This window comes from Callospermophilus lateralis, chromosome 18 (assembly GCF_048772815.1).
Source record: "Callospermophilus lateralis isolate mCalLat2 chromosome 18, mCalLat2.hap1, whole genome shotgun sequence".
In the NCBI taxonomy this organism is placed as follows: domain Eukaryota; kingdom Metazoa; phylum Chordata; class Mammalia; order Rodentia; family Sciuridae; genus Callospermophilus; species Callospermophilus lateralis.
In genome coordinates, this window is record NC_135322.1 from 37,353,686 (window position 1) to 37,381,188 (window position 27,503).

The 27,503-nt window shown below is 34.0% G+C and overlaps 1 protein-coding gene across 11 annotated transcripts in view; it reads left to right on the forward strand.

Moving 5' to 3' along the window:
• Chd9 (chromodomain helicase DNA binding protein 9) overlaps positions 1-27,503 on the forward strand; it is a 248,528-nt gene that overhangs the window by 94,824 nt on the left and 126,201 nt on the right. For all 11 annotated transcript variants that reach the window (XM_076839115.2, XM_076839124.2, XM_076839121.2 and 8 more), the window contains exon 2: positions 9,550-11,164. In XM_076839115.2, the coding sequence (XP_076695230.2) occupies positions 9,710-11,164 (1,455 nt within the window). In that variant the 5' untranslated portion in view covers positions 9,550-9,709. The remainder of the gene's footprint in view (positions 1-9,549; positions 11,165-27,503) is intronic.

A 27,503-nucleotide genomic window follows, 5' to 3' on the forward strand; every position in this document is an offset into this window, starting at 1 on the left:
GAACCTTGCTCATGCTAGGCAAGTACTCTAGCACTAAGCTGCATCCCCAGGTAGTATTATTTTGAAGTATATTTAAATTTTAGGTTCTTTGTAATATAATTTAATAATTTAGATTTGAGGAACACGCTTTGGAATTCTTACTCAATTAAAGATATAGAATAAATCGATCTAAAGCCTTATAAACCTTGTTGAAACATACTAATAAGTAACTTTGGATACCAATAAAGCTAGATATTGTCAAATGACAAGATTTATAAGATATCAAGATCAGAAGGGACTTTTATTAATATTGGTGGTACTGGTAATTGAAACAGGGGTGCTTCACCACCAACCTACATCCCCGTAGCTTTATTTTGAGAGGGTCTTGCAAAGTTGTCCATTCTGGCTTCCAATTTGTGATCCTCCTACCTAAGCATCTGCAGAAGCCAGAATTATAAGTGTGCATCACCACGCCAAACCAGAAGAAACTTTAAACATTATCCACTTAGTCTATGTTGTTGGACATAGACTTTTCCCAGTATCTCTCTTTCAGTCTTGCTTCACCTGTGTTAAACTTCAGCGTGCAATTTTAGTGCAAAATTTTCTCCTTATTACCGTTTGGTACTCCTTTCAAGACTGTACAAACATTTTTTTCCCTCACAGCTTCAGCAACATGTTTTATCAAATTTGGGATTTTCTGTCAGTATGATAGGTGAAAAATAGTATGTCAATATGATTCTAATTTGTGTTTCTCTTCTTTTGAAGGAGTATACAGATTGACTATCATTTGCCCATTTTTCTCTTAAGCTATTTTTTTATATTGATTTAGAGGAGTTATTAATATAATAAAAATAAGTAATTAATCAATGAGTTGCAAATGTTATTTCTCAGTTTGCTAACTTTCTTTTGTATTCTATATTATGAATCTTTCATAGTTATTCAATTTGTGTAAAGTATTTCATTACTGTTTAATGACATCTGAATTTTTTGCCATGGACAGAAATCAGAGTATTCTTTTTATTATTTTCCAGTACTTTTTGTGGTTTTTGTTTTTTAACATTTACATATCCTTGATACATTTGCAGTTGATTTTGATTTGAGAAACAAGATATGAATCTGTTTATTTTTAGATGATTTTCTAATTCTGTAGTTTATTTCATAGTTCATTTTGCCCTCAACAGTTCCTCTTTAAAAATTTGGTGCAGGGTTGGAGTTGTGGCTCAGCGGTAGAGCACTTGCCTAGCATGTGCAGAGTCCTGGGTTTATTTCTCAGCACCACATAAAGATAAATAAATAAAATAAAGGTATTGTGTCCAACTAAAAAATAAATATTCTTTTAAAAATTAGGAGCAATAATTAACTGAAGCTACCTGGAGGCCTTCCATTAGTACTTTTTATCTAGTTCTTTCCTGACCAGCTTTGCTTATTTTTTTTTTTTTTGCCTGGCTCAATAGAATTTGCAGCCTGAATGTATTCGTAAAGTTGGTTATCTATGCTGAAAGTAATACCTGATAGTTACAAATTAGTAGGTTTAATCTTTGGCTACATCCTCTTGAAATTCTTTTATATCTTGGTTATGTTAACTGTTATATTTATTCCCCCATCTTAAATAAACCATCTTGTACAGTCATGTACTTAGGAACCCTAAGAAAATGAGTAATTTGGGATCAATAGTTGAAGATTTATCTCTAATATTTAATCTTTTATTTTAGCCATTTTAGATAAAAATTTTTCATATCTGAATAAACAGGGAATATTCTCTTTGAATACTTCTTAATAGAAGTATTAGAGATGAAGGTCTTTAAGAATTTTAAGGTTCATGGTAAGAACAATCTGAAAGGGTAAGAATTCCTAGGAAGGCAAGGGTCGAGTTGACTTGATCTAAAGAACTTGATCTGGGCTGGGGATGTGGCTCAAGCAGTAGCGTACTTGCCTGGCATGCATGCGGCCTGGGTTCGATCCTCAGCACCACATAAAAACAAAGATTGTTTCCACCAAAAAAACCAAAACATAAATATTAAAATTCTCTCTCTCTCTAAAAAAAAAGAAAGAAAGAAAGAACTTTATCTAAGATCAAGTATTCAAGTACAGTTTGGATGCCTTATGGGAGTTATTTTTAAAAGTTCACAGACTTAAAAAAAAAAAAAGTGGTAAACTTGCTTAAGTTTGCCAGCTTTTTGCCAGGTAGGTATATTCCTTTTTTTTTGTTGTTGTTGTTGTTGTTACTGCCAGGGATTGAACCCCTGGGGCACTTAACCACTGAGATACATCCCCAGTCCTTTTTTATATTGAGACAGGGTCTCCACTGAATTGCTGAGACTGGCCTGAAATTTGCAGTCCTCCTGCCTCAGTCTCCTGAGTTGCTCTAATTACAGGCATGTGCTACCATGGCTGGCTGAGCCCTTGTTTCTTAAACATCATTAATAATAAAGGACAAATATCCCCTGTAATTGTCATTTTATTTAAAAAAAAAAAAAAGTTTCTGGAGCCTTGCACCATGGCACACTCCTATAATCCCAGAAGTTTGGGAAGCTGAGTGAGGCAGGAGAATCTTGAGTTCAAAGCCAGCTGCTCACAGCAAAAGAGAGGCACTAATCAGAGGGTTGGAGATGTGGCTCAGTGGTCGAGTGCCCCTGAGTTCAATACCTGGTACCCCCCATCCCAAATTGTTTCTGAGTGCATTTTAATTATTTTGGTCACTGTCATCAAGAGTTAAATGTGAATACTATGGGTGAGAATTATTGTGGTAAAAATATTAGATGTTAAATCAGAGGAGAAATTTTTTAATCAGTGAAATGGCTTCCCATTGCCTCGAGGATAAAGTTCAGATTTCTTAACATGGCTAATAAAAGTCCTGGGTATGTGACCTCGGCTGACCTCTTGGTTTCTCTATTTGGCTAATAGTACGTTCTGGCCACAACAAACCATGAATAGTTCCCAAAATGCCATGTCCTATCTCAACTATGGGCACTTCTGCAGTTTCTTCTGTGCTCTTGCCCCATTTTAAGGTACACTGCAAGAGAAAGAAGGGATTTTTAAAAGCTGTTTCACACACTAATAGGTGTCAAGTTTACTGGCAGGACAGTAGTTTAACTTTATTTGGCTCTATAATTCATCTTTAAGCACTAAAGTTAAAAGATTTTATTATTGTTGTTTGTTTTTAATAGATGAAAACAAAAATTATGCGATCTTCTCAAGTTCACACAGCTGGAAGTTCATAGGGCCAGGTCTCAGGACCTGACTTTCTGTGTGTGTGTGTGTGTGTGTGTGTGTGTGTGTGTGTGTTGTGTATTTTAAATTAATAGTCTAATTCCTATGTAATCATTTTAACAAAAATTTCTTGTGTGCTTACTATGGTAGTCAGCAAAGTGAGGATACAAAAATGATAAGTTTTTTTTTTCTCCAAGGCCCTAAAGTCTATTAGAAAGAAAAGATAAATTGTTAACAATGTGGTGTGATTTCTGGTATGCATAGAGTATTAGACTTGAGTCTTGGGTCAAAAGGCCTTCCGTGGGAGTTAAATCTTAATCTGAGTTTTCCCTAGGTAAAGACTTGAAATTGTTATGAGTAGTTGATAAAGTAAAAGTTAACGTGACATAGATTTAAGATCATTTAGAAATGTTAAAGAGATACCGTATAGAGGACTAAATAATGTGGTAGGGATCAATTTTTTTTTTTCTTTTTTTTTTTCCTGGTGCTGGGGATTGAACCCAGGGCCTTGTGTGTGCAAGGCAAGTACTCTACCTACTGAGCTATAGCAACAGTCCCTCAATGGTTATTTTATGAGATAAAACTATTAATTTTTAGAACTTATTAGGAAGACTAATTCATTTAGTAGAAAAAACATTAGGGATGTATTTGGAGAGAATAGAAATGTCTTAGAACAAAAGCAACTATTATAATTGGGGAAAGTCAATTGTATAATGAGATTTGTATATATAATTTCTGTTATAGAAAACATATTCAATTTTTTTTTTATTCCTGAGACCCATCTCAAATATTACCTCATCTCTATGCATTTCCTGACTTTTCCCACATGTGATTAATTAGTATTTAATCTATGCTTCAATAATACAGTGTTTTGTATATTTCTCTCTTAAGGCATCTATTTTCTTCCCTTCTAGATGATGAGTTGTTTAGGAAGTAGAAACTCTGTCCTATTAGTATTTGAATCTATCTTGTATAATCATCACAATTGGCATTGACTAAATGTAGAAATGAAGATAGATAATTTTAATACTAAATTCTTGTCTCAACCTTTGATAAATTCTGTCCCTCAGATATACTGTTTTAATGTGCATGGTTGATTATGTTTCCTACATCAGTGTTCCAACGTATATTTCTGCCTTTATTTTACATTACTTTTCTCCCTTTGTATGCCCTTTGCAATGGGTACGCTGTTTTCTAAACATGTATTTATTGCTGGTATTTCTTTGTTCCTGAATACTTTGGGCTTTCTTTCCTATTCCTTTATAAGGATCCCTTCAAACACTATGTGTTCAAAGATACTTGGCAACTAGCCGAGTATGTTCTTTTACCTTCATAAATAACTTTACAGATGATCTTACGACTCTCAGGCCATATTTACCATATTTTATTCAGTATATAATATGTTTTTTGTTAATTCCTTTTCTTTTTCCCTCCCCCATAAAGAGTTTCGATTTCCTGAGGGCAGGGATTTTTTTTGTTTGTGAAAAGATGCTTTGGATGTAATTGGACTGTCTATAAACTTGTGCTTAATTAAATAATAACTTAAAGTTAGACTGACATAATATTTTTATGAAGTTGGAAACTGGTAGTCATTTACTAGAATTAAGACAATAGATCATAAAAGAGGAATTTAAATGACAATTTTGTCAGTTGTAGAATAAACTGTTCAAACCAGAAAACATGGCTCACTGGATTTTTTATGTGCATTTTTTTTTTTATAGTTTGTGGGTTTTGTTGTTGTTGGTGTGTGTGTGTGTGTGTGTGTGTGTGTGGTTGTTAAAGTAAGATTGATTCCTTTTTTTTTCTTTTTTGTATTTTATTCAGTAGCCAAATTAATTGGGATATTCCAAAATGACAGCACTTGGCTGATGAATGATGTAAAATTATCTCAACAATGATTTCCTTCCAAAAATAAAAGACACCTGGTGCTGACAATTTTTTATTTTAGAGGTTCTGCAAGATAATTTGGTTGTTTTCTTAGTGTTCTCAATTTTTTCAATGTCTTCCAGATCATTTAATCTAGTGTCTTTGTGATTTATATATTATGCTGTTTCTGTTACCTCATTTCTCAATTTTTTTTTTTTTTTTTGTCTCTGAATTTTGAAGACCTCATTGCCAAAATGTTTTTTCAGGAAAGAATAAAAATAAGTATGTGTCTTTTTAAAAAAAAACAAAAAACAACTTCCTTCTAATATCATTAAAATTTTCAAACATAAAACAAAGTATAAAAGATTTTATAGTGGACACCTATGTATTCACCATCTAGATTTTACTGTTTGCATAATTACTGTACTTTTCTTATCAACTTATTACCCATTTTCCTATCCACTTGCCCTTATATTGTATATTAGATCTCTGGACTTTTTCATCCTACATTATCTGCTATATTGTATCCTTTGAACTACAGCTTTCCATTTCCTTCCCCTGTCTCCCCATCACCACTGTTCAGTATTCTGTCTCCACCACTTTGACTACTATCTGTCACATATTAAATATGTATTTTCTACTAGTATAGTATTTGTGTCTGTGTTCATTTTCTGACATTTGATGTTCCTTTTCTGTGCTTACCTTTATCCGAGCACACATAACATGTATTAGCAATGATCTATTTACTTGTGTTCTCTTCAGAGGTCAGTTATTTATCATCTTAATACCTGAAGTTATTGATGAATAAATATTTATTGGATGAATAAATAAATGTTTTCTTAATTAAAATTGCCACTTGTAGTAAATTTCTGGTAGAAAACACTTTCTGTTTTAGCTGATCTACCATAATGTACAGAAATTCAAATAGTGCCTCCAGTTCTTTCATATATAGAATATTACTCTGGCATATCATGAATATCCAGAGTAGTATGTATGTATGTATGTATGTATTTTAAATATTTATTTATATTGGAGATTGAACTCAGAGGTGCTCTACCAGTGAGTTAATATTTCCATTCCTTTTTATTTATTTATTCATTTTCATTTTGAGATAGGGTATTGCTAAGTTGCTGAGGCTGGGCTTAAACTTGGAATCCTCCTTTAATCCTAAATCACTAGGAATACAGATGCGTACCACCATACTCAGCTTTAAAATAGTCTTTTTAAAATTCTTTTATTTTTGCTGGGTGTGTTAACACATGTCTGTAATCTCAGTTACTTGGCAGGCTGAGGTAGAAGGATTGCAAGTTGAAGGCTAGCATAAGCAACTTAGTGAGACCCTGTCTCAAAAAAAAAAAAAAAAAAAAACCATGGGGATGTAGCTCAACGGTAGAGGGCCCCTAGGTTCAATCCCCAGTATCACCAAACAACTAACTAAAAAAAAGTTATAAGTGTCATAGTTTAATAAAGCAGCATTTTTCTTCATCTTATATCAACTAATGATGTACTTTATAATCAACTAGTGACATATTGGATTTCATAACTTCCATTGTGCTTTTTAAAAATATGTTCCATTTGATAAATAAACATCCATTTATATAAAATCAGAAGGCATTGCTTTTCTGATTAATTGCTCAGGTATACATAGATGTTCCCTAGTCAAAGTGTCTGAAGCTGAATATGAAGAGCTACCATTTTGGGACCATGAACTACCATTTTGGGAAGGGGGGTACCAGGGATTGAACTCAAGGGCACTCGACCACTGAGCCACATACATAGCCCTTTTCTATATTTTATTAGACAGGGTCTCACCGAGTTGCTTAGTGCCTCGATAAATTGCTGAGACTGTCTTTGAACTCTAGATCCTCCTGCCTCAGCCTCGAGAGCTGCTGGGATTATAGGTGTGTGCCACCACACCTAGCCTTGAACTACCATATTGGCTAATGCTTTGTCCTGGGAGCACAGTCTTCCATCTATTTGGTCTCACAATGGTAAAATCTGGAAAAATAATTTTTTTTTTTTTTTTTTGGTGATTCTGGGGATTGAACCCTGGGCTTTGAGCATGCAAGACAAGCATTCTACCAACTGAACTATATCCCTAGCCCTGAAAAAATAATTTCTTCTTTTTCTATATTTTACATTTTCTAAAATGATGTTTATAAAAGCATATGAGTATCATGGTGATTGTTAATATGTTAATTTCTAGGTAAAATGAATCTAGGTTTGGTAGTTTTTACTCCTCAGTTTTTAAAAGCATTTCTACATTTAAATAGTGAACAAAAATTTTGCTTAGGAGCTGGGTAGGGCAGCACATGCTTGTAGTCACAGTGACTCAGGAGGCTGAGGCAGAAAGATCAAAAGTTTGACCCAGTCTAAGTTAGCGAGACCCTGTCTCAAAATTTTTAAAAATAAAAAAGGTTTAAAGATGGTACGTCTGTGATAGAGGGCCCCTGGATTCAATCCCTAGTGCTGCCAAATATATACATATACATATAAATTTCCTATTTCATGTATGTGTATTCTTTTAAATAAACTCAAATGTACAAGAGTAAATACCTTCATTTTTGGTTCTCCATGCAAGACAGTCGGGGTAGAATAAACATTATCTGTATTAAGAACGTTTAGAATGATGCAAACCTAAACAATAATAGCTATTTAATATTAGCAAGTAATCTATTAGATTCTTTTTACACATAAGTAATATATATGTGTGCCTATATATAAACATATACAGTTAGCCATCTGTAGCTTTGGGTTCTTCATCAAAAGGTTCAATCGACTGAAGATCATATAACATTTACATTGTATTAGATATTACATGTTGCCTAGAGATGATTTGTATATAATGAATATTTGTGAAGTTTATTAACATGAAAGTACTCAGCTGTTTTACCTGCATTTACTTTTTCTTTCTTTCATTTTTTTTTTTTTTTTTTTTTTTTTTTGGTACCAGGGATTGAACACAGGAGCACTTAAGGACTCAGCCATCCCCAGCCTTTTTATCTTAATTCAGGGTCTCAGTAAGTTGCTTAGGGCCTTGCTATATTACCAAGGCTGGCTATCAACTTGTGATACTCCTGCTTTAGCCTCCCGAGCTGCTGGGATCACAGGTGTGCACCACCACACCAAGCATGCATTTTAAATAAGGGATTTGAGCATCCATGGAGTTTGGTATTTCTCCAGGAAAAGATAGGGAATTATGATACCCAGCACCCCCTCACATACCAAGGGGCAACTCTATATACATTATTGTTTTTCACATGAGACTATCATAAGACCAATTTAATACTTAGCTACTATTTTTTCTTCTCAGTGTGATTCTCAGTATTTGTGCAGTTTACTAAAAATAATAAGCAACATGTATATTCCAAATGATTCAACAGAATGGCATTGAAGATGGAGTTATAAATTAAGCCAATTACAGGAAGATGCTTGCTTTTGCTTCATAGATTTGTAAATTATTTGGCTATAAGGTGGTATTCTCTGTAGATGAACAAGGCCATGATAGAAATATGTGTGAATATCTTTCAGCATATTATCTGTGCTGTCAGCTAACCAGATGACTAATTGCGATTTCAGTTTGGGCTACTTTATAATCTCAAGTAGTTGCTCTTCTTGATGCAATTCTACATATACCTTATGAAATAATGGATTTATCTGCTCAAGAGGTTAAACTAAAATATTGCAATGTACTTACTAATCTTAGAAGGTCTGATATCAGCTATGTTAACATATTTTGAAGTGTAAGACATAATTCTTTTTTTTTTTGGTTTAGCTGGGGATTGAACCCAGGGCTTTGTGCATGCTGGGCAATCACTCTACCAACTGAAGTATTTCCCCAGCCCACATAAATATTTTTTACATTGATGAAAAGTGCTGAGAAGTGATGACCATTTCATGGTATGGGAGAAAGTACAATGAACTATTTCTAGGTTTACTTTCTTTCATCATAATAAATATGAATTATAAAAAAGTTATGATTATTTTTCTGGTACTGGTGATAAAACCCAGGGCCTTGAACATGCTAGATAAGTACTGTACCACTTAGCTTTATCCCCAGGCCTATTGCTGTGTGTGTGTGTGTGTGTGTGTGTGTGTGTGTGTGTGTGTGTAGCGGATGTCCTGGACATTGAACCTGGGAGCACATTACTATTGGGCTTCATTCCCAGTACTTATTTTTGAGACAAGATTGCTGAGTTGCTGAGGCTAGCTTTGAATTTGTGATCTGCCTCCTTCAGCCTCTTGAATCAATAAGATTACAGGCATGCACCAGAGTAACCAACTTAGCCCTATTGCTTTAAATGCATTCTTATGTCTACTCTAGGAGATTCCCCCACCCCTTTTAGGGAATGTTAATGAGCAGTTTACAATTATTATTCTACAAAAATATTGTACACTTATTTTATGCTTTTAAAGTCATGTATAAGCTTTGTTTATGTAAGTTTAATGAATAATCATTAAATTTAAGTTGTTTTTATTCTTTTTTTTCCCTAGGATTCTACATTTGATGACATATTATCTAGAGCAATAATGAACAATGGCCTGTTTTGGATTAGTTGATGACCTTCGGTAATGATCTAATAATATCTACCACAGAGAAGCTAAATATACTCAATTCAGAGTGAATAACCCAGATTGTTACTGACTTTTAAAGATGACAGATCCAATGATGGACTTTTTTGATGATGCCAATCTTTTTGGTGAGACCTTAGAAGGTTTATCAGATGATGCATTTGTACAACCAGGACCTGTTTCACTAGTTGATGAATTGAACTTGGGTGCAGAGTTTGAACCTTTGCATATAGACTCACTGAACCATGTTCATGGTACACCAACACATCAGAAGATGACTGATTTTGAACAGTTAAATCAATTTGATACAATGAAATTTCACCAAGTTAATCAGTCTTTTGGTAGCCCAGCTGAACATGTGTTATCACCACACTCTCAGTTTAATTGTTCTCCTATCCATCCCCAAAACCAGCCCAATGGTTTGTTTCCAGATGTGTCAGATGGCAGTCCGATGTGGGGTCATCAGACAGCTACTAACATTTCTAATCAAAATGGATCTCCTTTTCACCAACAAGGACATTCGCATTCTATGCATCAAAATAAAAGCTTTGTGGCACACCATGACTTTGCCTTATTTCAGGCCAATGAACAACAAACACAGTGTACTTCACTACGCTCACAACAAAACAGAAATACTCTTACCCCAGGGCAAAATTCTCTTAGCCAGTCTAAAAATTTTATGGATGTTAATGTTCCTGGTCCTCATAGAGTCAGTGTTAACCACCCATCACAAATTACTAATGCATCTACTTCACAACAGTCTCTTTCGATGCAGTTTTCTCAAACATCAAATCCTTCAGTACACTTCCTCAAGTGTAACAATCATCAAGAAGGAAATTTTAATGGACCTTCTCCAAATATGACTTCTTGTTCTGTCAGTAATTCTCAGCAGTTTTCTTCACATTATTCCTTTTCTAGTAATCATATTTCACCCAACAGTCTCCTTCAGTCCTCTGCAGTTCTTGCACCCAATCATGCAAATCAGACTTTATCTGATTTTACTGGAAGTAATTCCTTTTCACCTCATAGAGGAATCAAGCAGGAATCTACTCAGCATATCCTAAACCCCAATGCATCATTGAATTCAAATAATTTCCAAATGTTGCATTCATCACATCCTCAGGGTAATTATAGCAATTCAAAATTATCTCCTGTGCATATGAACTTTCCAGATCCTGTTGACTCAGGAACTCAAATGGGCCGTTTCAGTGATCATGTAGAAACTAATGGCTTTTCATCTTTAGAAGACAATTTACTTCATCAAGTGGAGTCTCAATCTGAGCCATTCACAGGACTTGACCCAGAGGACCTCCTTCAGGAGGGTCTGCTTCCGCAATTTGATGAGTCAACATTTGGACAAGATAATTCAAATCATGTTTTAGATCATGACCTTGATCGACACTTTGCTTCACATACTGTAGCTCGGCCTTCTGATATGGCTCAAACTCAGTTGCAATGTCAGGCTCGGAGTTGGCATTCATCATTTTCTAATCATCAGCATTTACACGACAGAAATCGCCTGTATTTACAACGACAGGTATGTAGCTCCTTTGATATTTGGAGTAGAGTGGGATTTTATTCTTTGAGTTTGTTTTATTTGTGGCCTGTTCAAAATTTCTTAAACTTGGAATTCTATTGAATATGCATATTTTAACATAGGTTTATCTTGCTTTAAAAGTCTTACTGAAAGTGATTCATTGATGTCCTCAAAGCAATAGACTAACTTATGTCTAGAAATTTGTGAGGTTTTAAAACCTTTTTTGTAACTTTTAATTATTAATATCTTTATTGGAAGGTGATTTTACCAAAAATAAAACTTTTAAAACCATGATAAAATAAGAAACAACAGACTGGGAAATTTTTATTGCAGATGGGATGGACATACTGTTAACATTCCTGTAAAAAGCTCATATAAATTGATTACAGATCTTAAAATTGTAGCTGATAACTGGATAAAGCTCATAAATGAAATTCACAAAGTAGGAAATTATATTAGTTAAACAACCAGGAAAATGTGCAATTTTAGTAATAATTAATTCAGTGTGGAGTGTGGTTTCATTTTTATCAGTCAAATAAATTTTTAGAATGTTAATGCTTAATGCTTCAAAGTTTTGATAAAATTGGTACTTACATGGCTTTGTCAATTAAAATAAATATTTTAGAAAGCAATTTGATGGCATATTAGAATAACCTAAACATTTCAAAAGTAGTGTACCTGCAGATATTTACCTTACAGTTTTTCTAAGGGACAACTGGAAACAGCATATCCATATTAGATACCTATATTAGATGGTCTAATTTAAGTATTAAAAAGTCTTTGAAAACTAACACTGAAAATATGTTAATGATGAGAGGGAAGCATATCAAAATTATGATCACAGTAAAATGGTTTAGAGAACAGGCTCTGGTTCCAGAGCACATATGTTTGAATCTTAGTTCCTCTTTCTTATGAGTTGTATGACTTTGAGCTAGTTTAATAATTTTTATGTGTCTCTTTTTTCTTGTCTTTAAAATAAGAAATAATAGTAGGATCTATCTTGTAAAGCTTTTGAAAGGATTAGCAGTTGCAATGTGTAAGAGTGCTGAGGACTATGCCTAGCTTATATTTAAGTACTTAATAAATGTTTTTATAATTATACTTATAGCAATTTGAAAATATGTACATTAAAAAATACCAGAAGAAATAGTTTGGTTTAGGGTAGTACAGTTACATTTTTCTTCCATTTGTTTTATATAATTTTTGTCATGTTAAGTACATTACTTTTATAATTAAAAATATACTTCATGTAATATTTTACATTTCTGTGAACTCTTGTTAAATTAGGGATTTATAAAATGCTTTAATACCTTGGTTATCTTTGAGACTCTGGACAACAAAATATACCATGGTTCTTGATATTAAAATTTTGAGATCAGTTTTTCATTAGACTTAAAGCATTTAGAAAGAAAGAAAATCCTTATGTTTTCCATAAGGTTTACTTTAATTGTATTTTTTCCTTCCTTCCTTCCTTCCTCCCTCCCTCCCTCCCTCCCTCCCTCCCTCTCAGGATTGAACCAAGAGACTGAGTGCCCAGCTCTTTTTATTCTTTATTTTGAGACGAGGTCTCACTAAGTTGCTTAGGGCTCACTGAGTTGATTGAGACTGGTCTCAAACTTTGAATCCTCCTGTCTCAGCCTCCCAAATCACTGGGATTACAGGTGTGCATCACCACACTCAGCTTAGTCATATTTCAAAGAGTATTATCCACATATTTTTTCAAACATCTAGATGGATGTAAAGATACTTAAAAGGTGCTTAAAAACATCTCCCTTCAGGGTCTGGGGCTGTGGCTTAGTGGTAGAGCACTTGCCTAGCATGCCTGAAGCCCTGGGTTTGAGCCTCAGCAACTCATAAAAATTAAAAAACAAATAAAATAAAGGCATTAAAAAAAAAAAAGAACTGAAATTTCTCAAAAAACAAACAAACAAACAAACAAACTTACTTCTTGTGACAAGTTGAGTATTATGATTCTGCTCCCCCTACTGGAGGAGGATCAAGCCCAGATTGGATTGAATTTAGGTTCATCTATCTACTTTGTATGTAGATTTCTGAATAGTTTGATTTATCATTTTGTCCACTGAATAATTGAAGTTATGGACCATGAAATTTGTTAACTTTTTAATTTTATTTTTCTAAGGCCTGTTACGATTTTAATTTATCTTTGTGTGTGCATGTGTTATGTATCTTAATTCATACATTTCATTAATGTATTTCTAAAGGTGTTTTCCCAGCTTTAGAAAATAGTAGGAACTGTTATAGGTTTGGAATGAAAGGATAGTAAGGTGCAGTCCATTTGGAATACTTTATTTTGACTACTGAATGTCTATTCTCAAGTTTTCTATTTCTTGTTAGTGTTAAAGTAATGGATTTTGTAGCCAGGCACCGTGGTGCATGCCTGTAATCCTAGCAGCTCAGGAAGCTGAGGCAGGAGGATTGCAAGTTTAAAGCAGCCTCAGCAATTTATTGAAGCCCTAAGCAACTCAGTGAGAACCTGGTCTCTAAATAAAATACAAAAAGGGTTGGAGATGTGGCTCAGTGCTTGAGTGCCCTGTGTTCAATTCCTGGTACCAAAGAAAAAATAATGGGTTTTGTTGATTGTAGGAGGTAAAGAGTAGAAATTAAGTTTTAAAGAGGGCTATTATGATTATTATTATATATTGCATGTTAAATTTATTTACAGAATTATGGGCATATGGTCTAATAATTTAAATTATTTATACATGGAATTTATAACATGTTCTGGCAGAGCATATAAGCCTTTTGCTTATGTAATTTTTGGCATGTTCTGGATGTTTATGGGTGCTGACATTATTTTTTTATTTTTCCAACTTTGGAAATGTGTACTTCAGTACTCAGAAAGCTGACATGTTATTTTAATAAGGTGTTCGTATCAGATTCTAAAGAAGTTTTTTTTTCTGAGGTTTATTATCAGGTTTCTTTAACTATTTCTCTTCAAGAATTTTATGTCAGGCTAAATTGGCATTAAAATATATGGAAGCTTAGAGATTTAAAAATAATAGTTACAATTTTTAGTTTATCAAAAACAATTGAGTCATTTTGTTATAGTGTAAAAATAAGGTATTGTTTAATCTACTGATTGAAAAATCACTGATGCCTTTCTTCAGAATTCTAGAAAACTGTATTGAGAATGTTGGATGTTCAGTGAATAATTCTAAGCCTTAACTTTTCTTATTCCTCAAGTGCAGTAGAGGGATTGTAGGTAAAATTTCAAATATTTTAGAGTACCTGACATCTGTATCAGTTGTTAAAACAGTGAATATGACTGAGATAACCTCTCTAAAATTTGACTCTAGAATTTTACCACTTAAAAATTTGACTCTAGGACTGGGGATATAGCTCAGTTGCTTGATTATTTGCCTTGCATGCACAAGGCGCTGGGTTCAATCCCCAGCACTGCTCAAAAAAAAAAAAAAAAAAAAAAAATGACTCTATAATGTTACCACTTAAAAAATAGAAGAGAGAAGGTGCCCTGATGCTTAAGGGAAAAGGCTTGAGGATGAGGTGGGTAAAAAGCTATCACAAATGCTTTTCTAAATGTTAGCATGAACCAACTGTAGCATAGAGAAAATACTATCTTAACTCTAATTTTTGGAGCAATGGAATTTTGAGAGAATAACACTAAACTTTTCGTTGTTCTTTTCTGACATTTTCTACTGTTTTGTAACACACAATCTTTAGTTTTTGTCCTTTTCTTTAAAAGTAGAAACAATGTATTGAGCAGTATGTGGTTTTTCAATGTTTGTATATTAAATTTAGTATAAAAGTTCTATAGCAATGAAACATGGAATGACTAACAAGAGGAAATAGAATTTTAGGTGCTCACTTTAATACTTTGAATTTTTTTCCCTGAAGGTAGAGAAGCTTATTACTTACTATTTTAATTAATTTTTGTTTGTTTTGTTTGTTTGTTTTGGTACTGGGGATTGAACCCAGGGGCACGCAACCACTGAGCCACATCCCCAGCCTTTTTTTTTTTTTAATATCTTTATTTTATATATGTATGTATGTATGCATGCATGTGGTGCTGAGAATCGAACCCAGGGCCTCACACATACTAGGTGAGTGCTCTACCGCTGAGCCACAACCCCAGCCCATCCCCAGTCTTCTTATATTTCATTTAGAGACAGGGTCTTGTGAAGTTTTATTGGAGCTTTGCTAAGTTGCTAAGGCTGGCTTTGATCTTACAAGCCTCCTGCTTCAGCCTCCCCAGCTGCTGGGATTTCAGGCATGCACCAGCATGTCTGGCTATTAATTTTATTATTATCATTACTTTTCAGTTCTAGGATTGATCTGAGGGCTGTTTTATCACTGAGCTACCTTTTTAATTTTTAATTTAAGACAAGATCTGTAAGTTGCCCAGGGTGATCTTAAATTTGAGCTCCTTCTGCCTCACTCAGCCTTCTAAATCACTGGAATTACAGGTGTGTATCACCACACCTGGCTTTTACTTATAAACTTTTAAAAAACAACTTAAAGACAGGCTTAGGTAGCTTTTATAAAGCATATTTTAAAGATACTCTTTTTTTTTTTTAACTTGTGGTGTCATTATCATAAGGTATCTATTGTTGACATTTAAAAAATCTTGTCTCTCTTCCTTGTCCCTCACCTCCATGGTTTTGCATTTTTAAGAAACCAAGTTGGGAACATAGACTTTGTACTTCTTTTTGGCAGATTGCTTTTTAACCTTCTAGTCAATATGTTTCATACACTTTTTACACTATTAACATTTTTTTTTAAACGATTTTGAATCTCTGAATAGTTTGCCATTTTAAGGTTGCTAAATTATAGTATAAAAGTAAGGTTATTACCAAGTTGTTGGAAAATCTGAATTAAGGTAATTAAAATATCTTCATATTTTCTTGCATATATTATCATAATAATTGAATTTAAATTAAGTGTGTATTAATAATGAATTACAGTATCTAATAGATACAGCATTTACTTTCTACCAAGCACTGCTCTAAATTATTGTGATTTTTTTTTATTTGGTTTGTTTTTGTTTTATAACAGGGATTGAACCCAGTGGTGCTTAACCAGTGAGCTACATCCCCCGCTCTTATTTTATAGACAGGATCTCACTGAGTTACTTTAGGACTTCACTAAGTTGCTTTGAACTCATAATCCTTCTGTCTCAGCCTCCCAAGCTGCTGGAATTACAAGCATGCTCCCCCCTACCCTAAATATTTAACATATATTAATACATTGATCTCTCTCAACAGTCATTTTATTTGAGTAGTATTGGGAAGAAATTAAGTAATAAACCTAAAGTCACACAGTAAGTGACCAGAGTGGATCCAACCCCAGTTTTTCTCTGTCATCACTTTACTTCAATGTATTTTACTACATTTTGTGTATAAAAAGGATGTTCTAAATGATTTCTTCCTCCTTTCACCGTTCAAAAATCTACTTTACTAATAAAGCAAAGACTTGTTTTGAAATCTTTAAATCGAAAAGACTGTGAGTTCAGTATTTCCTGGCTGTATTGACAATCGATTATCCATCAGCAGAAGAAAAACAACCCTAAAACAAAACAAACAAAAACTAAACTAAAATCTATATTGCTTCCAAAAATGCTCTGGTATTTTTAATATGATTTTGTATAAGATGATAAAAACAAATGCCCTAACATTAAAACACAATAATTATCTTCGAATGTTGGAAGGTCAGAATGTTTAGAGATTGAATCAGGCCTAGAAAGTAGAAGACATATCATTTAGTTTAAGGAAGAAACTTGAAATAAATCTCTTGCTGAACATAGGGAGATGAAACAGCTCAAATGTGTCATAGAAAGAACTTTTATAGTTGGTGGAAAAGATGAAATTGGTCGATTATTCCAACTCTTAAGGTTCTATGGTTTTAATTTTAGGTTTCATTATAGTATATATCATTTATATTACCTATTTTTCTCCTGAGTATCAATTACAGATGATGAAGAAACATGATAAGTTCCACTGACATCCAACAATGTCAAGGAGTTATTGACTATATATAGTTTTCTAGATAGTTAAACTATATTCTGTTGAACATTCAAAACTAATGTGCCTGTGGTGATGCACACCTGCAATCCCAGTGACTTGGGAGGCTGAGGAGGATCACATGTTCTAGGCCAGCCTCAGCAATTTATTGAGACCCTAAGTAACATAGTGAGATCCTGTTTCAAAATTTCAAAAAAGGACTGGGGATGTGGTTAAGAGGTTAAGCAACCCTGGGGTCAATCCCCAGTACCAATAAAGAAAAAAAGCATTCAAAACTTTAATTATATGTCCCTCCACCACTCCCCGCGCCATGGTGATAGAATGTCATGTGAGTAAAAGATGAAGAAAGATTTTAGATTTTTTTTTTTTAATAGGAGGTCTTATGTGTTCACATTTTTTTTATTCTTAGTATTAAACCTCCAGGAATTACTTTCACTTAAATTAGACTCTAATGGAGCCCAGTAGATATTTTTAAACCATTTTAAGCAGAATGTAAAATTATTATGAGAAGGGGAAGACATATAAAACTAAAGAAAGATTTTGTTCTACTTTGTTTATAACTGTTAAATTAAGAGGACCTCAAACTATTTGCAATTATTTTTCAGTAGTAATTTTCCTAAGTCCGAAAAGCAGAAAATGTATACACAATTTTTTAGAATTTCACTCCATTGTATCCTAGACAAAAAAAAAAGAAAAAAACACTTTTGTAATACTTGAAGTGCCACTTTTTTTTTTTTTTTTTCATTACTGGGGATGGAATGCAGTGTATCACGAAGCTGTACTCCCAACCCTATTTATTTTTTGAGACAGGATCTCCCTAAGTTGTTGAGACTTGTTTTGAACTTTACGTTTTCCTGCCTCAGCCTCCTGAGTCTCTGAGATTACAGGTGTGCACCACCATGCCTAGTTTAAAATTAAAAGTTCATAAGATACTGTTTATCAGAATTTATTTAAATCTATACCTGATATTTGGCACGATATTGCTTATAAAAAGTTTCAAAATTCTTAGTTGACTTACTCATCCAAAGCACAAAATAGAAATTCTATCAAGAATTTTTGTTATTGTTTGTAATTTATTTGTTCTTATTAGTTATACATTACAGTAGAATGTATTTTGACATATTACACATATAGAGAGTATAACTTCTCGTTCTCCTGATTGTACATGATGTAGAATTACACTGTGTAATCAAATATGCACATAGGAAAGTAAAATCCAATTAATTCTACTATCTTTCCTATTCCCATTCCTCCTTCCTTCCCTTCATACCCCTTTGTCTAATCCAAAGTATTTCTATGCTTCCCACACCACTCCCCAACCCTTATTGTGAGTTAGCATCAGAGAGAAACTTTGGCCTTTGGTTTTGGAGGGTTGGCTTTTTTCATTTAGCATAATAGTCCCCAGTTCCATCCATTTACTGCCATAATTTCATTCTTCTTTAAGGCTGAATAGTATTCCAGTGTGTGTGTGTGTGTGTGTGTGTGTGTGTGTGTGTGTGTGTGGATCTCACATTTTCTTTACCCATTCTTCTGTTGAAGGGCACCTATGCTGGTTCCGTAGTTTAGCTATTGTGAACTGAGCTGCTATAAACAGTGATGTGGCTGTGTAACTGTAGTATGCTGATTTTAAGTCCTTTAGGTATAAACCGAGGAATGGGATAACTGGGTCAAATGGTGGTTTAATTCTAAGTTTTCTGAGGAATCTCTATACTGCTTTCCAGAGTGGTTGCACCAGTTTTCAGTCCCACCAGAAATTTAGGGATGTACATTTCCCCCACATCCTTGCCAACATTTATTGTTACTTGTCTTCTTAATAGTTGCCCATCCTGACTGGAGTAAAATGAAATCTCAGTTTAGTTTTAATTTGCACTTCTTTAACTGCTAGAGATGTTGGACATTTTCTTTTTTTTAAGAGAGAGGGAGAGAGAGAGAGAGAGAGAATTTTAATATTTATTTTTTAGTTATCGGCGGACACAACATCTTTGTTTTTATGTGGTGCTGAGGATCGCACCTGGGCCGCGTGCACGCCAGGCGAGCGTGCTACCACTTGAGCCACATCCCCAGCCCGGACATTTTCTTTTTCAGTTGGTTTTTCAGTTAAAGTAGACCACATTTTGTTTTTAACATTTCTGTCAAATCTTCTAGATTATACAGTGTTCTATTTTAATTGAGAAATTGAAGAATGTTAGCTAGTTCTGAAATTTCTTAATTATTAAACTATTTGAACGATTTTACATTATAGAAAAGGTAAACTCTACACTGTCTCCCAGGATTCAGAGTAACAGAAGCTTGGTTGTTAACAATAAAAACTGAAAGGCTATTGACTTTAAAGTATGAGCTTGCATACTTAGTGGTAAGAGATGAACAGGAAATAAATTTGAATGGTGGGGCGACTGGAGGACTAACAATTGGTAGGGAATTTGTGGATTAGTATGCTATGTGAAGTGTTTGAGATTCAAACCAAACTTCAAAGAAATTCTACCAAAATTTCATGACACTAAATTTTATTGATGGGGCTTACTCTCAAATACTGTAGGCCTACTTGTTTATTTATAATTAAGTAAATTTAAAACAATGTTTTGCAATCTATAGATTCATTGGATTTTATTCCTCTTATTGTAACAGAAATGAAAAGCTGTTTTGGAATATTAAAATATGAGTGTCCAGGTTTCTCTACTTAGATAAATGGACTGAGATTATTTTAAATTGAGGAAATGTTTTAATATGAAATGAGATGGTAAGCACATAATTAAGAAACATGAACTATAGTTTTTAATTACCAGTAAATAAAATCATTTGCTATGGTCAACTATGCAAATAATTATCTTTTTTTTTTTTTTTTAAAGAGAGAGAGAATTTTTTTAAATATTTATTTTTTTGTTTTCAGTGGACACAACGTCTTTGTTTGTATGTGGTGCTGAGGATCGAACCCGGGCCGCACGCAAGCCAGGCAAGCGCACACCGCTTGAGCCATGTCCCCAGCCCCAGTATCTTCTAATTACAAATAAAGGGGCTGAGGTTGTGTCTCAGCGGTGGAGCACTTGCCTAGCATTGGCGAGACCATGGGTTTGATCCTCAGCACCACATAAAAATAAATAAATAATATAAAGGTATTGTGTCCAACTACAACTAAAAAATAAAAATATTAAAAAAAGAAAGAACCAATAAAGATTAGGATACTTCTGTTGGGCGCTGTGACTCATGCCTATAATCCTACCAGCTTGAGGGAGGAGGATCATGAGTTCAGAGCCAGCCCTCAGCAAGTTAGTAAGGCCCTAAGCAACTCAGCTAGACACCCTGTCTCTAAATGAAATATACAAAGGGCTGGAAATGTGGCTCAGTGGTTGCATGCCCCTGGGTTCAATTCATCTATGTGGGGTTTTTAAGTGCATGTCAGCACCATTCTGATATTTATCAATAATGATATGGTTATTGAAACAAGCATATCTAGTGAGTGTGTTATAGTTTCTCAAGTTTCTTTCTTTTTTAAAATATTTATTTTTCAGGTATATATGGACACAACACAATGCCTTTATTTTTATGTGGTGCTGAGGATCCAACCCGGGTCCCACCCATGCTAGGCAAGTGCTCTACTGCTGAGCCACAATCCCAGCCCCAAGTTTCTTATTTTAAAATTTTAATTTGTAGCTGAATGTGGGCATAAGTAAAATACATTTGTCATTAAAGTTTTTCAAAACAGTAATTATGATGTAGTAATTTGTGTATTTAAGCAAAAATTAGAATGACTATATGAAAGTTAGTTATAGGAATGAGCAGACCAGGTGGGCATCAGGGTGGCACACACCTGTAATCCCAGCTACTTGGGAGGCTGAGGCAGAAGGACCATAAGTTTGAGGCCAGACTCAGCAACATTGTAAGGTCCTACACAACTTAGCATGATCCTGACTTGAAATAAAAATAAGAAGGGCTGGGGGGGATGTGATTCAGTGGTTAAGCATCCCTGGGTTCAATTCCTGGTACCACCACAAATTTAAGAAAAAGGGAATGAGCAGAACAATGTCATAAATGGTAGAAAAGAATAAAAGAATTTTTGCTTGGCCACTATTTAAATTATTTTTAAATAGCTTAGCTGTACTTCTGAGTATTAAATTTGGTTAATGTAGACAAGTCAAATGCTTTTAAAATCATTTTTCAGTACCTAAGAGAAACTTAATGTCTGAGCCTCTTCTACAAGTTAACGTTTAATACTATTTAATTTCTTTCAATAGTAATAGTCTTTAAAAAGTTGTTGAGGTTGAGTGTCTTTGATTAAAAATAGTAAAACACATATTTTCCCATGTATGATTAATTAAGCATTATAATTTCATGTTTAATCATATCAGTATTTGCTTTTACTGTAGATAGTTCATGGATTTTTAAGACTTTTTCATTTAATTTATTTTATCTCATTTGGTATGGGGGATTGAACCTAGGGACATTTTAACCACCTAGCTACATCCCCAGCCCTTTTAAATTTTTTATTTTGAGACAGGTTTCACTAAGTTGCTTAAGCCCACTCTATGTTGCTGAGGCAAACCTCAAACTTGAAGTCCACCTGTCTTAGCCTCTTGTGACTTTGGGTTTATAGTAAAGGCCACCACGCTCAGCTTTAATGATTTTATTTTTAATTGATTAGTTTGATTTATTACAATGTCAGAAGAAGCTTTTTTTTTTTTTTTTTTTTTTTTTTGTGTGTGTGTGTGTGTGTGTGTGTGTGTGTGTGGTACTGGGGATTTAAACCCAGGGGCACTTTACCAGTGGGCTACATTTCCAGACTGTTTTTTCTTTTATTTTGAGGCAGGATCTTAAGTTGCAGCCTCACAGCCTCAGCCTTCCAAGTTTCTAGGATTATTGGCATATGCCACTGTGCCCAGCTAGAGCATTCTATTTTGAAGACACTCATCTAAATTGAGTCTGGAAAGAGTATTGATAAAGAGTTGTCATGTGGGTTTACTACAGTTTGTGTTTTCATTTTGATCTTTTGTTTGAGTTAAAGGTTTCTTGCATTCTAGGTGAATCAATTTTTTCCCCCACATTTTTAATTATTGAAGCTACATCTCCAGCCTTTTTATTTTTTATTTCAAGATATTCTTGGTAAATTGCTCAGTTTGGCCTCAAAGGTGAGATCTTCCTGCCTCATCCTACCTAGTTGTAGGGATGATAGGTATGTGCCACCACACCTAACACATCTTTTATTTTTAGAAAAACTCTTCATTGATCAGACTTCACTACTTATTTAAATATGCATAGGAATTTGAACTGAAGAAAAAAGATATCTAGCCTAAATAAATGACAAAGTAAATTTAATTTTTATAATTTTTTTCCCAGTACTAGGAATTGTACCCAGAGGCCCTCTAGCACTGAGCTACATTCAGCACTTCTAATTTTTTTTTTTTTTTTTTGTAATGCTAGGGATTAAATCCATGGCCTTATGCATACTAGAAAAGGATTCTACCACTGAGCCACATCCCAAGCTTGCTATTTTTATTTTTTATTTTGAGACAGGGTCTCACTAAATTGGTGAAGCTCACAAACTTGCCATCTCCTGCCCCAACCTTCTAAGTCACTGGGTTACAGGTGTGCGCTATCCATACCTGGCTAGGTTTTATAATTAAATAAGGTTTCATAATACATGTCCTTAATTCTATTAATAAGTTAAACATTTTAGAAAACTTTGTCATTATATTTATTATGTGGAATTGGAAATCTCCAATAAGATCAATTATTTCAAAGTTAATACCATGTATGATTATTTAAGTATATTCATAAGTATATCCTGGAGACTAGCTAATTTGTAAAGTTAGATATTAACTAGCATTCAGTTTGGTTTAGGAATACAGATTTTTCTTGTTAGTTTTGTTTTTGCAGTACTTGGGATCAAACCTGTCCTCTATGCATGCTGTACAGGAGTACCATACAGGAGTACGACTAAGTCATATCCCAGCCCAGGATGCAAATTCTTTTTAACAATTACAATTAATACCCATCCATCTTTATAACTTTTTTTTAGAATTAAAGTGATTTTGCCATTTAAAAATATCACTTTCTAAAAACTAAAAACAAAAACATCATTTCTAGATAAGATCTTGCACAAATTAACCTGTATATTAAATGTAGCAGTGCAAAAGCAGAAAAGTGTAGAAGGTAGTATAGAAATACCCGTAAACTCACCATTTAGGTTTAAGTAACTTTGTTCCAACTAGATTTTCTTAAAGAAATAAAATATTGTAAATAACCCTTGAAACCCCTAGTCCCATTTATTTACCTTTCCAGAGCAAACCTCTATTTTGATATGTGTATCTTTTCACTGTGTTTTTGCTACTCCATAGAGGTAGCTGTGTGTTTCTCCCTATCCATAAACATCTGAGGAAGGAAAGGGAAAGAATGGAAAGGAGATTTACTGCAGTTTGTTTATTTAAAAAGAAGAATTTGAAGCAAGTAACTCAAACATTAACATCTATTTAATCTTATTTCATGATTGTTCATTTATTTTCTCTATGTTAAAAATGTTGTATAATTTAATCTTAACAATAAAACAAAATGGTGGCTTTGGATTTAGGTAGATCTGGGTAGCAGGGGAAAAAAAACAACTTTTTTTTTTTTTGTATTTTTTTCTTACTGGCTATGTTACCCTGAGCAAATGTGTTATTATTTTCCAAACTTTAATAGCCTCCTTCATTAAATGTAGATAATATTGGTATTTGTCATATAAGATTGTTTTCTGTTTTAAAGTGAGCTAATCCATGTGGTATTTAGTATGATACCTCACTAATAATTTTTGATTATCTATTTTTCAAACTTTCAAAAGATTTTTCTATTCTTCATTAATCACCAAAGGATATAGATATGGAACTAAAAGATGTAGACATTTGTGTGTAATATTTTGTGACTTTGACAGCTCCTTTTATTTTCTACTTTTTATTATTTGCTATGCTGGGATCAAGCTTAGGCTAGGCAAGTGCTGTACTCTGGGCTACACATGCAGCCCTGTACTGTAATTTTTAAAGAAAAGGAAATACCTTGAATTTAATGAATGGTTAATACTGAGATTTGGAAAGATTTGGGAAGTTAAATGGGTACCATTTGCAAGGCCTTGAATGCCAGGCTAAGGCCAAGTGAAGACTTGGACAGGCAAAACTCACAATAAAAACTACACTTGATTAATTTGGTTTTTATTGTTGTTGTTGTTTGTTTGTTTGCTGTTGTTGTCATTGTTTTGTGGTGGTGGTGGGGATTTATGCCAGGGCTTCTCAAGTGCTGAGGCAAGCATTCTGTTACCCCCAAGCTTAACAGTAGAAGCAGTATGACTGCTTTATATAGAGAGGTAGGTCTATAGTTAGTTGGAAAATTTTTTAAAAGAATGCAGAAGATATGTATTTTGGATGTATCTAGTGCGAAGTGTAAGTGGTGGCTGAAGCTATGCAACAAAGTAATAGAAAATATACAGTGAGAAAACAAAAGTTTGAGAAGAATCTTTGGAAGAAAGAATAACAACAGAATTAAAGAAAAAATAGTTCGGAGTCACCTAATCTGTAGGAACAGATTCCAGAGAAAGTGATGAACAACAGTGTCAAAATTAAAACAGAGGGGCTGGGGTTGTGACTCAGTGGTAGATTGCTTGCCTAGTATGTATGAGGCACTGGTTTCGATTCTCAGCACCACATATAAATGAATAAAGTAAAGGTTTGTCAACATCTTAAAAAAAAAAAGTTAAAACAGATTAAGAAATTATTGAGTAGCCATGAGAAGTAATTGGTGTCCTGAAAATAAAGATTGTTTTTTTCTTTTTGGTAAATTATGGAGGAATAGGAATGAAATCAAAAGAAATTTAGAAGCGGTAACAGAATCAGGATATCAGCTATAATCTACTCTTTTGAGATGTCAGTAGTAGTCTTGAAAGTCTAAAAGTGAGAAAAACGTAAGTCAGTATCTTTTTATTTTGGGAGATGGTGGGGTGCAGTACCAGGGATTGAACTCAGGGGAACTCGCCCACTGAGTCACATCCCCAGCCCCCCCCCCTTTTTGTGATATTGGGGATTGAACCCATGGCCTTGTGCATATGAGACAAGCACTCTACCAACTGAGCTATATCCCCAGCACCCCCAGGCCTGTTTTGTATTTTATTTAGAGACAGGGTCTCACTGAGTTGCTTAGCACCTTGCTTTTGCTGAGGCTGACTTTGAACTTGCAATCCTCTTGTGTTAGCCTCCTGAGCTGCTTGGATTTTTGGATTACAGGTGTGGCCACCAAACCTGGCATGTCAATACTCTGAAACATTCAGGATTGAGATATATACAAATATGTTCATACAAATAATGTTAGAGTTGAAGGCTTTTGAGTACTATTTTGGCAAACGTAGATGTATTTATTAAAGAAACTAATTTTGGTTTTTTGAAGCAGACTTTATCATAGAATAAGTTATAACTTTAAGTTTGACCTAAAGATTAATGTAGAAAGGTCTTTATGGGTGAATTGGCTTTTGTTTTTAGCAGTTCTGGAGGTTGGCCCCAGGGACACTACCCCTGAGCTAATACCCAGCCTTTTTAATTTTAATGTTTTTAAATTTTGAGGTAAGAGTTTCACTAAGTTGTTGAGATTGGCCTTGCTGTGAGTCCTCCTGCCTCAGCCTCTTGAGTTATTGAGATTACAAGTATGTGCCACTATAAGTGTCTCCTTGGCATGAGAGTTGCTTGGTATTTACATGATTTAAATAAAGAACATACTAGAGCAAAAAAAAAAAGTATATATATATATATATATATATATCTTTTAAATTTTTAAGAGTATTAGTTTAAATTTATTTAAATTTTGTAATCCTCATGTAAACAATTAGTATAAAATCGATTTTCTTGCATTGAACTTATTATTCTGTTTTCTTTCTTTCATTATTATTATTATTATTATTATTATTGTTATTATTGTTATTATTATTATTATTATTATTATTATTATTATTATTTTGTAGTACTGGGTATTGAACCCAAGGGCGCTTTACTACTGAGTTACACATTCCCAGTCTTTTTAAATTTATTTACCTATTTATTTTTGTGGTTCTGGGATTTAAACCCAGGGATGGTGTACACTGAGCTGCATCCCCAGCCCTATTTATTTTTTGAGACAGGGTCTTGAGAAATTGTTGATATTGGTCTTAAACTTGCAGTCCTCCTGCTTCAGCATCCTGAATCACTGGGATTATTGGTGTGTGCCCCCACACATGATTTTATTTTTTATTTTGAGTCAGAGTTTTGCTAAATTGGCCAGACTGGTCTGGAACTTGTGCTCCTTCTGCCTCAGCCTCCTAAGTAGATTACAGATGTGCACTACCGTGCCTGGATTTATTATTCTTTTTGATAATAGTTGTACCTTGATATAATTCATATTCTGTATAACTCACCCACTTGAAGTATACTCTTCACTGGTTTTCAGTATATTTGTAGAGTTGTGCAGCTATCGCCAGCATAAGTTGTAAAACATTCCCATCACTTCCAAAGGAAACCCCAAACACATTCACAGTCTCTATGAACTCCTTTCACCCAAAGTCCTAGGTAAATGCCAGACTATTTTCTGTGTATGGGATTTGTTTATTTTGGATAAATAAATGGAATCATAATAATATATGGTCTTTTATGATGGGCTTCTTTAACTTAGCATAATTTATGTTGTAATATGTAACAGAACTTCAGTTTTTATTGCTAATCATATGCCATTTTATACGTATATTCATTATGTTTACGTATTCTGTTTTCCAGTTATTGTGAATAATACCCTTATAAGATTCATGTACAAGTTTTCATTTCTGTTGGGTGTACAACTAGGAATGAAATTACAGGGTCATATAAAACTCTTTTGAGCCACTTTCAGATTGTTTTTTCAGAGCAGATGGGCCAGTTTACATTTCCACTAGTGCATGAAGGTTCTAGTTTTTCCACATTTGCCAGTACTTCTTCATATTTATTTATTTATTTTTTATTACAGCCATCTTAGGGGATGTAAAATAATATCTCACTGTGTTTTGATTTGCATTTTCCTGATTTCAGGGGTTCATTGGCGATTTGTACATCTTCTTTTGGAGAAATGCCTATCCAGATCTTTTACCAATTTTTACATTAGGTTCTTTTTATTGCTTAGTTAAAAAGATTATATAATCTAGGGGCTGGGCTGTGGCTCAGTGGTGGAACTTACCTGGCACGTGTGAGGCACTGAGCTTGATCCTCAGCACCATGTAAAAATAAAGGTATTGTGTCCATCTACAACTAAAAAAACATTTAGAAAAAGATTATATAATCTGGGGCTGGGGATGTGGCTCAAGTGGTAGCGTGCTGGCCTGACGTGCATGTGGC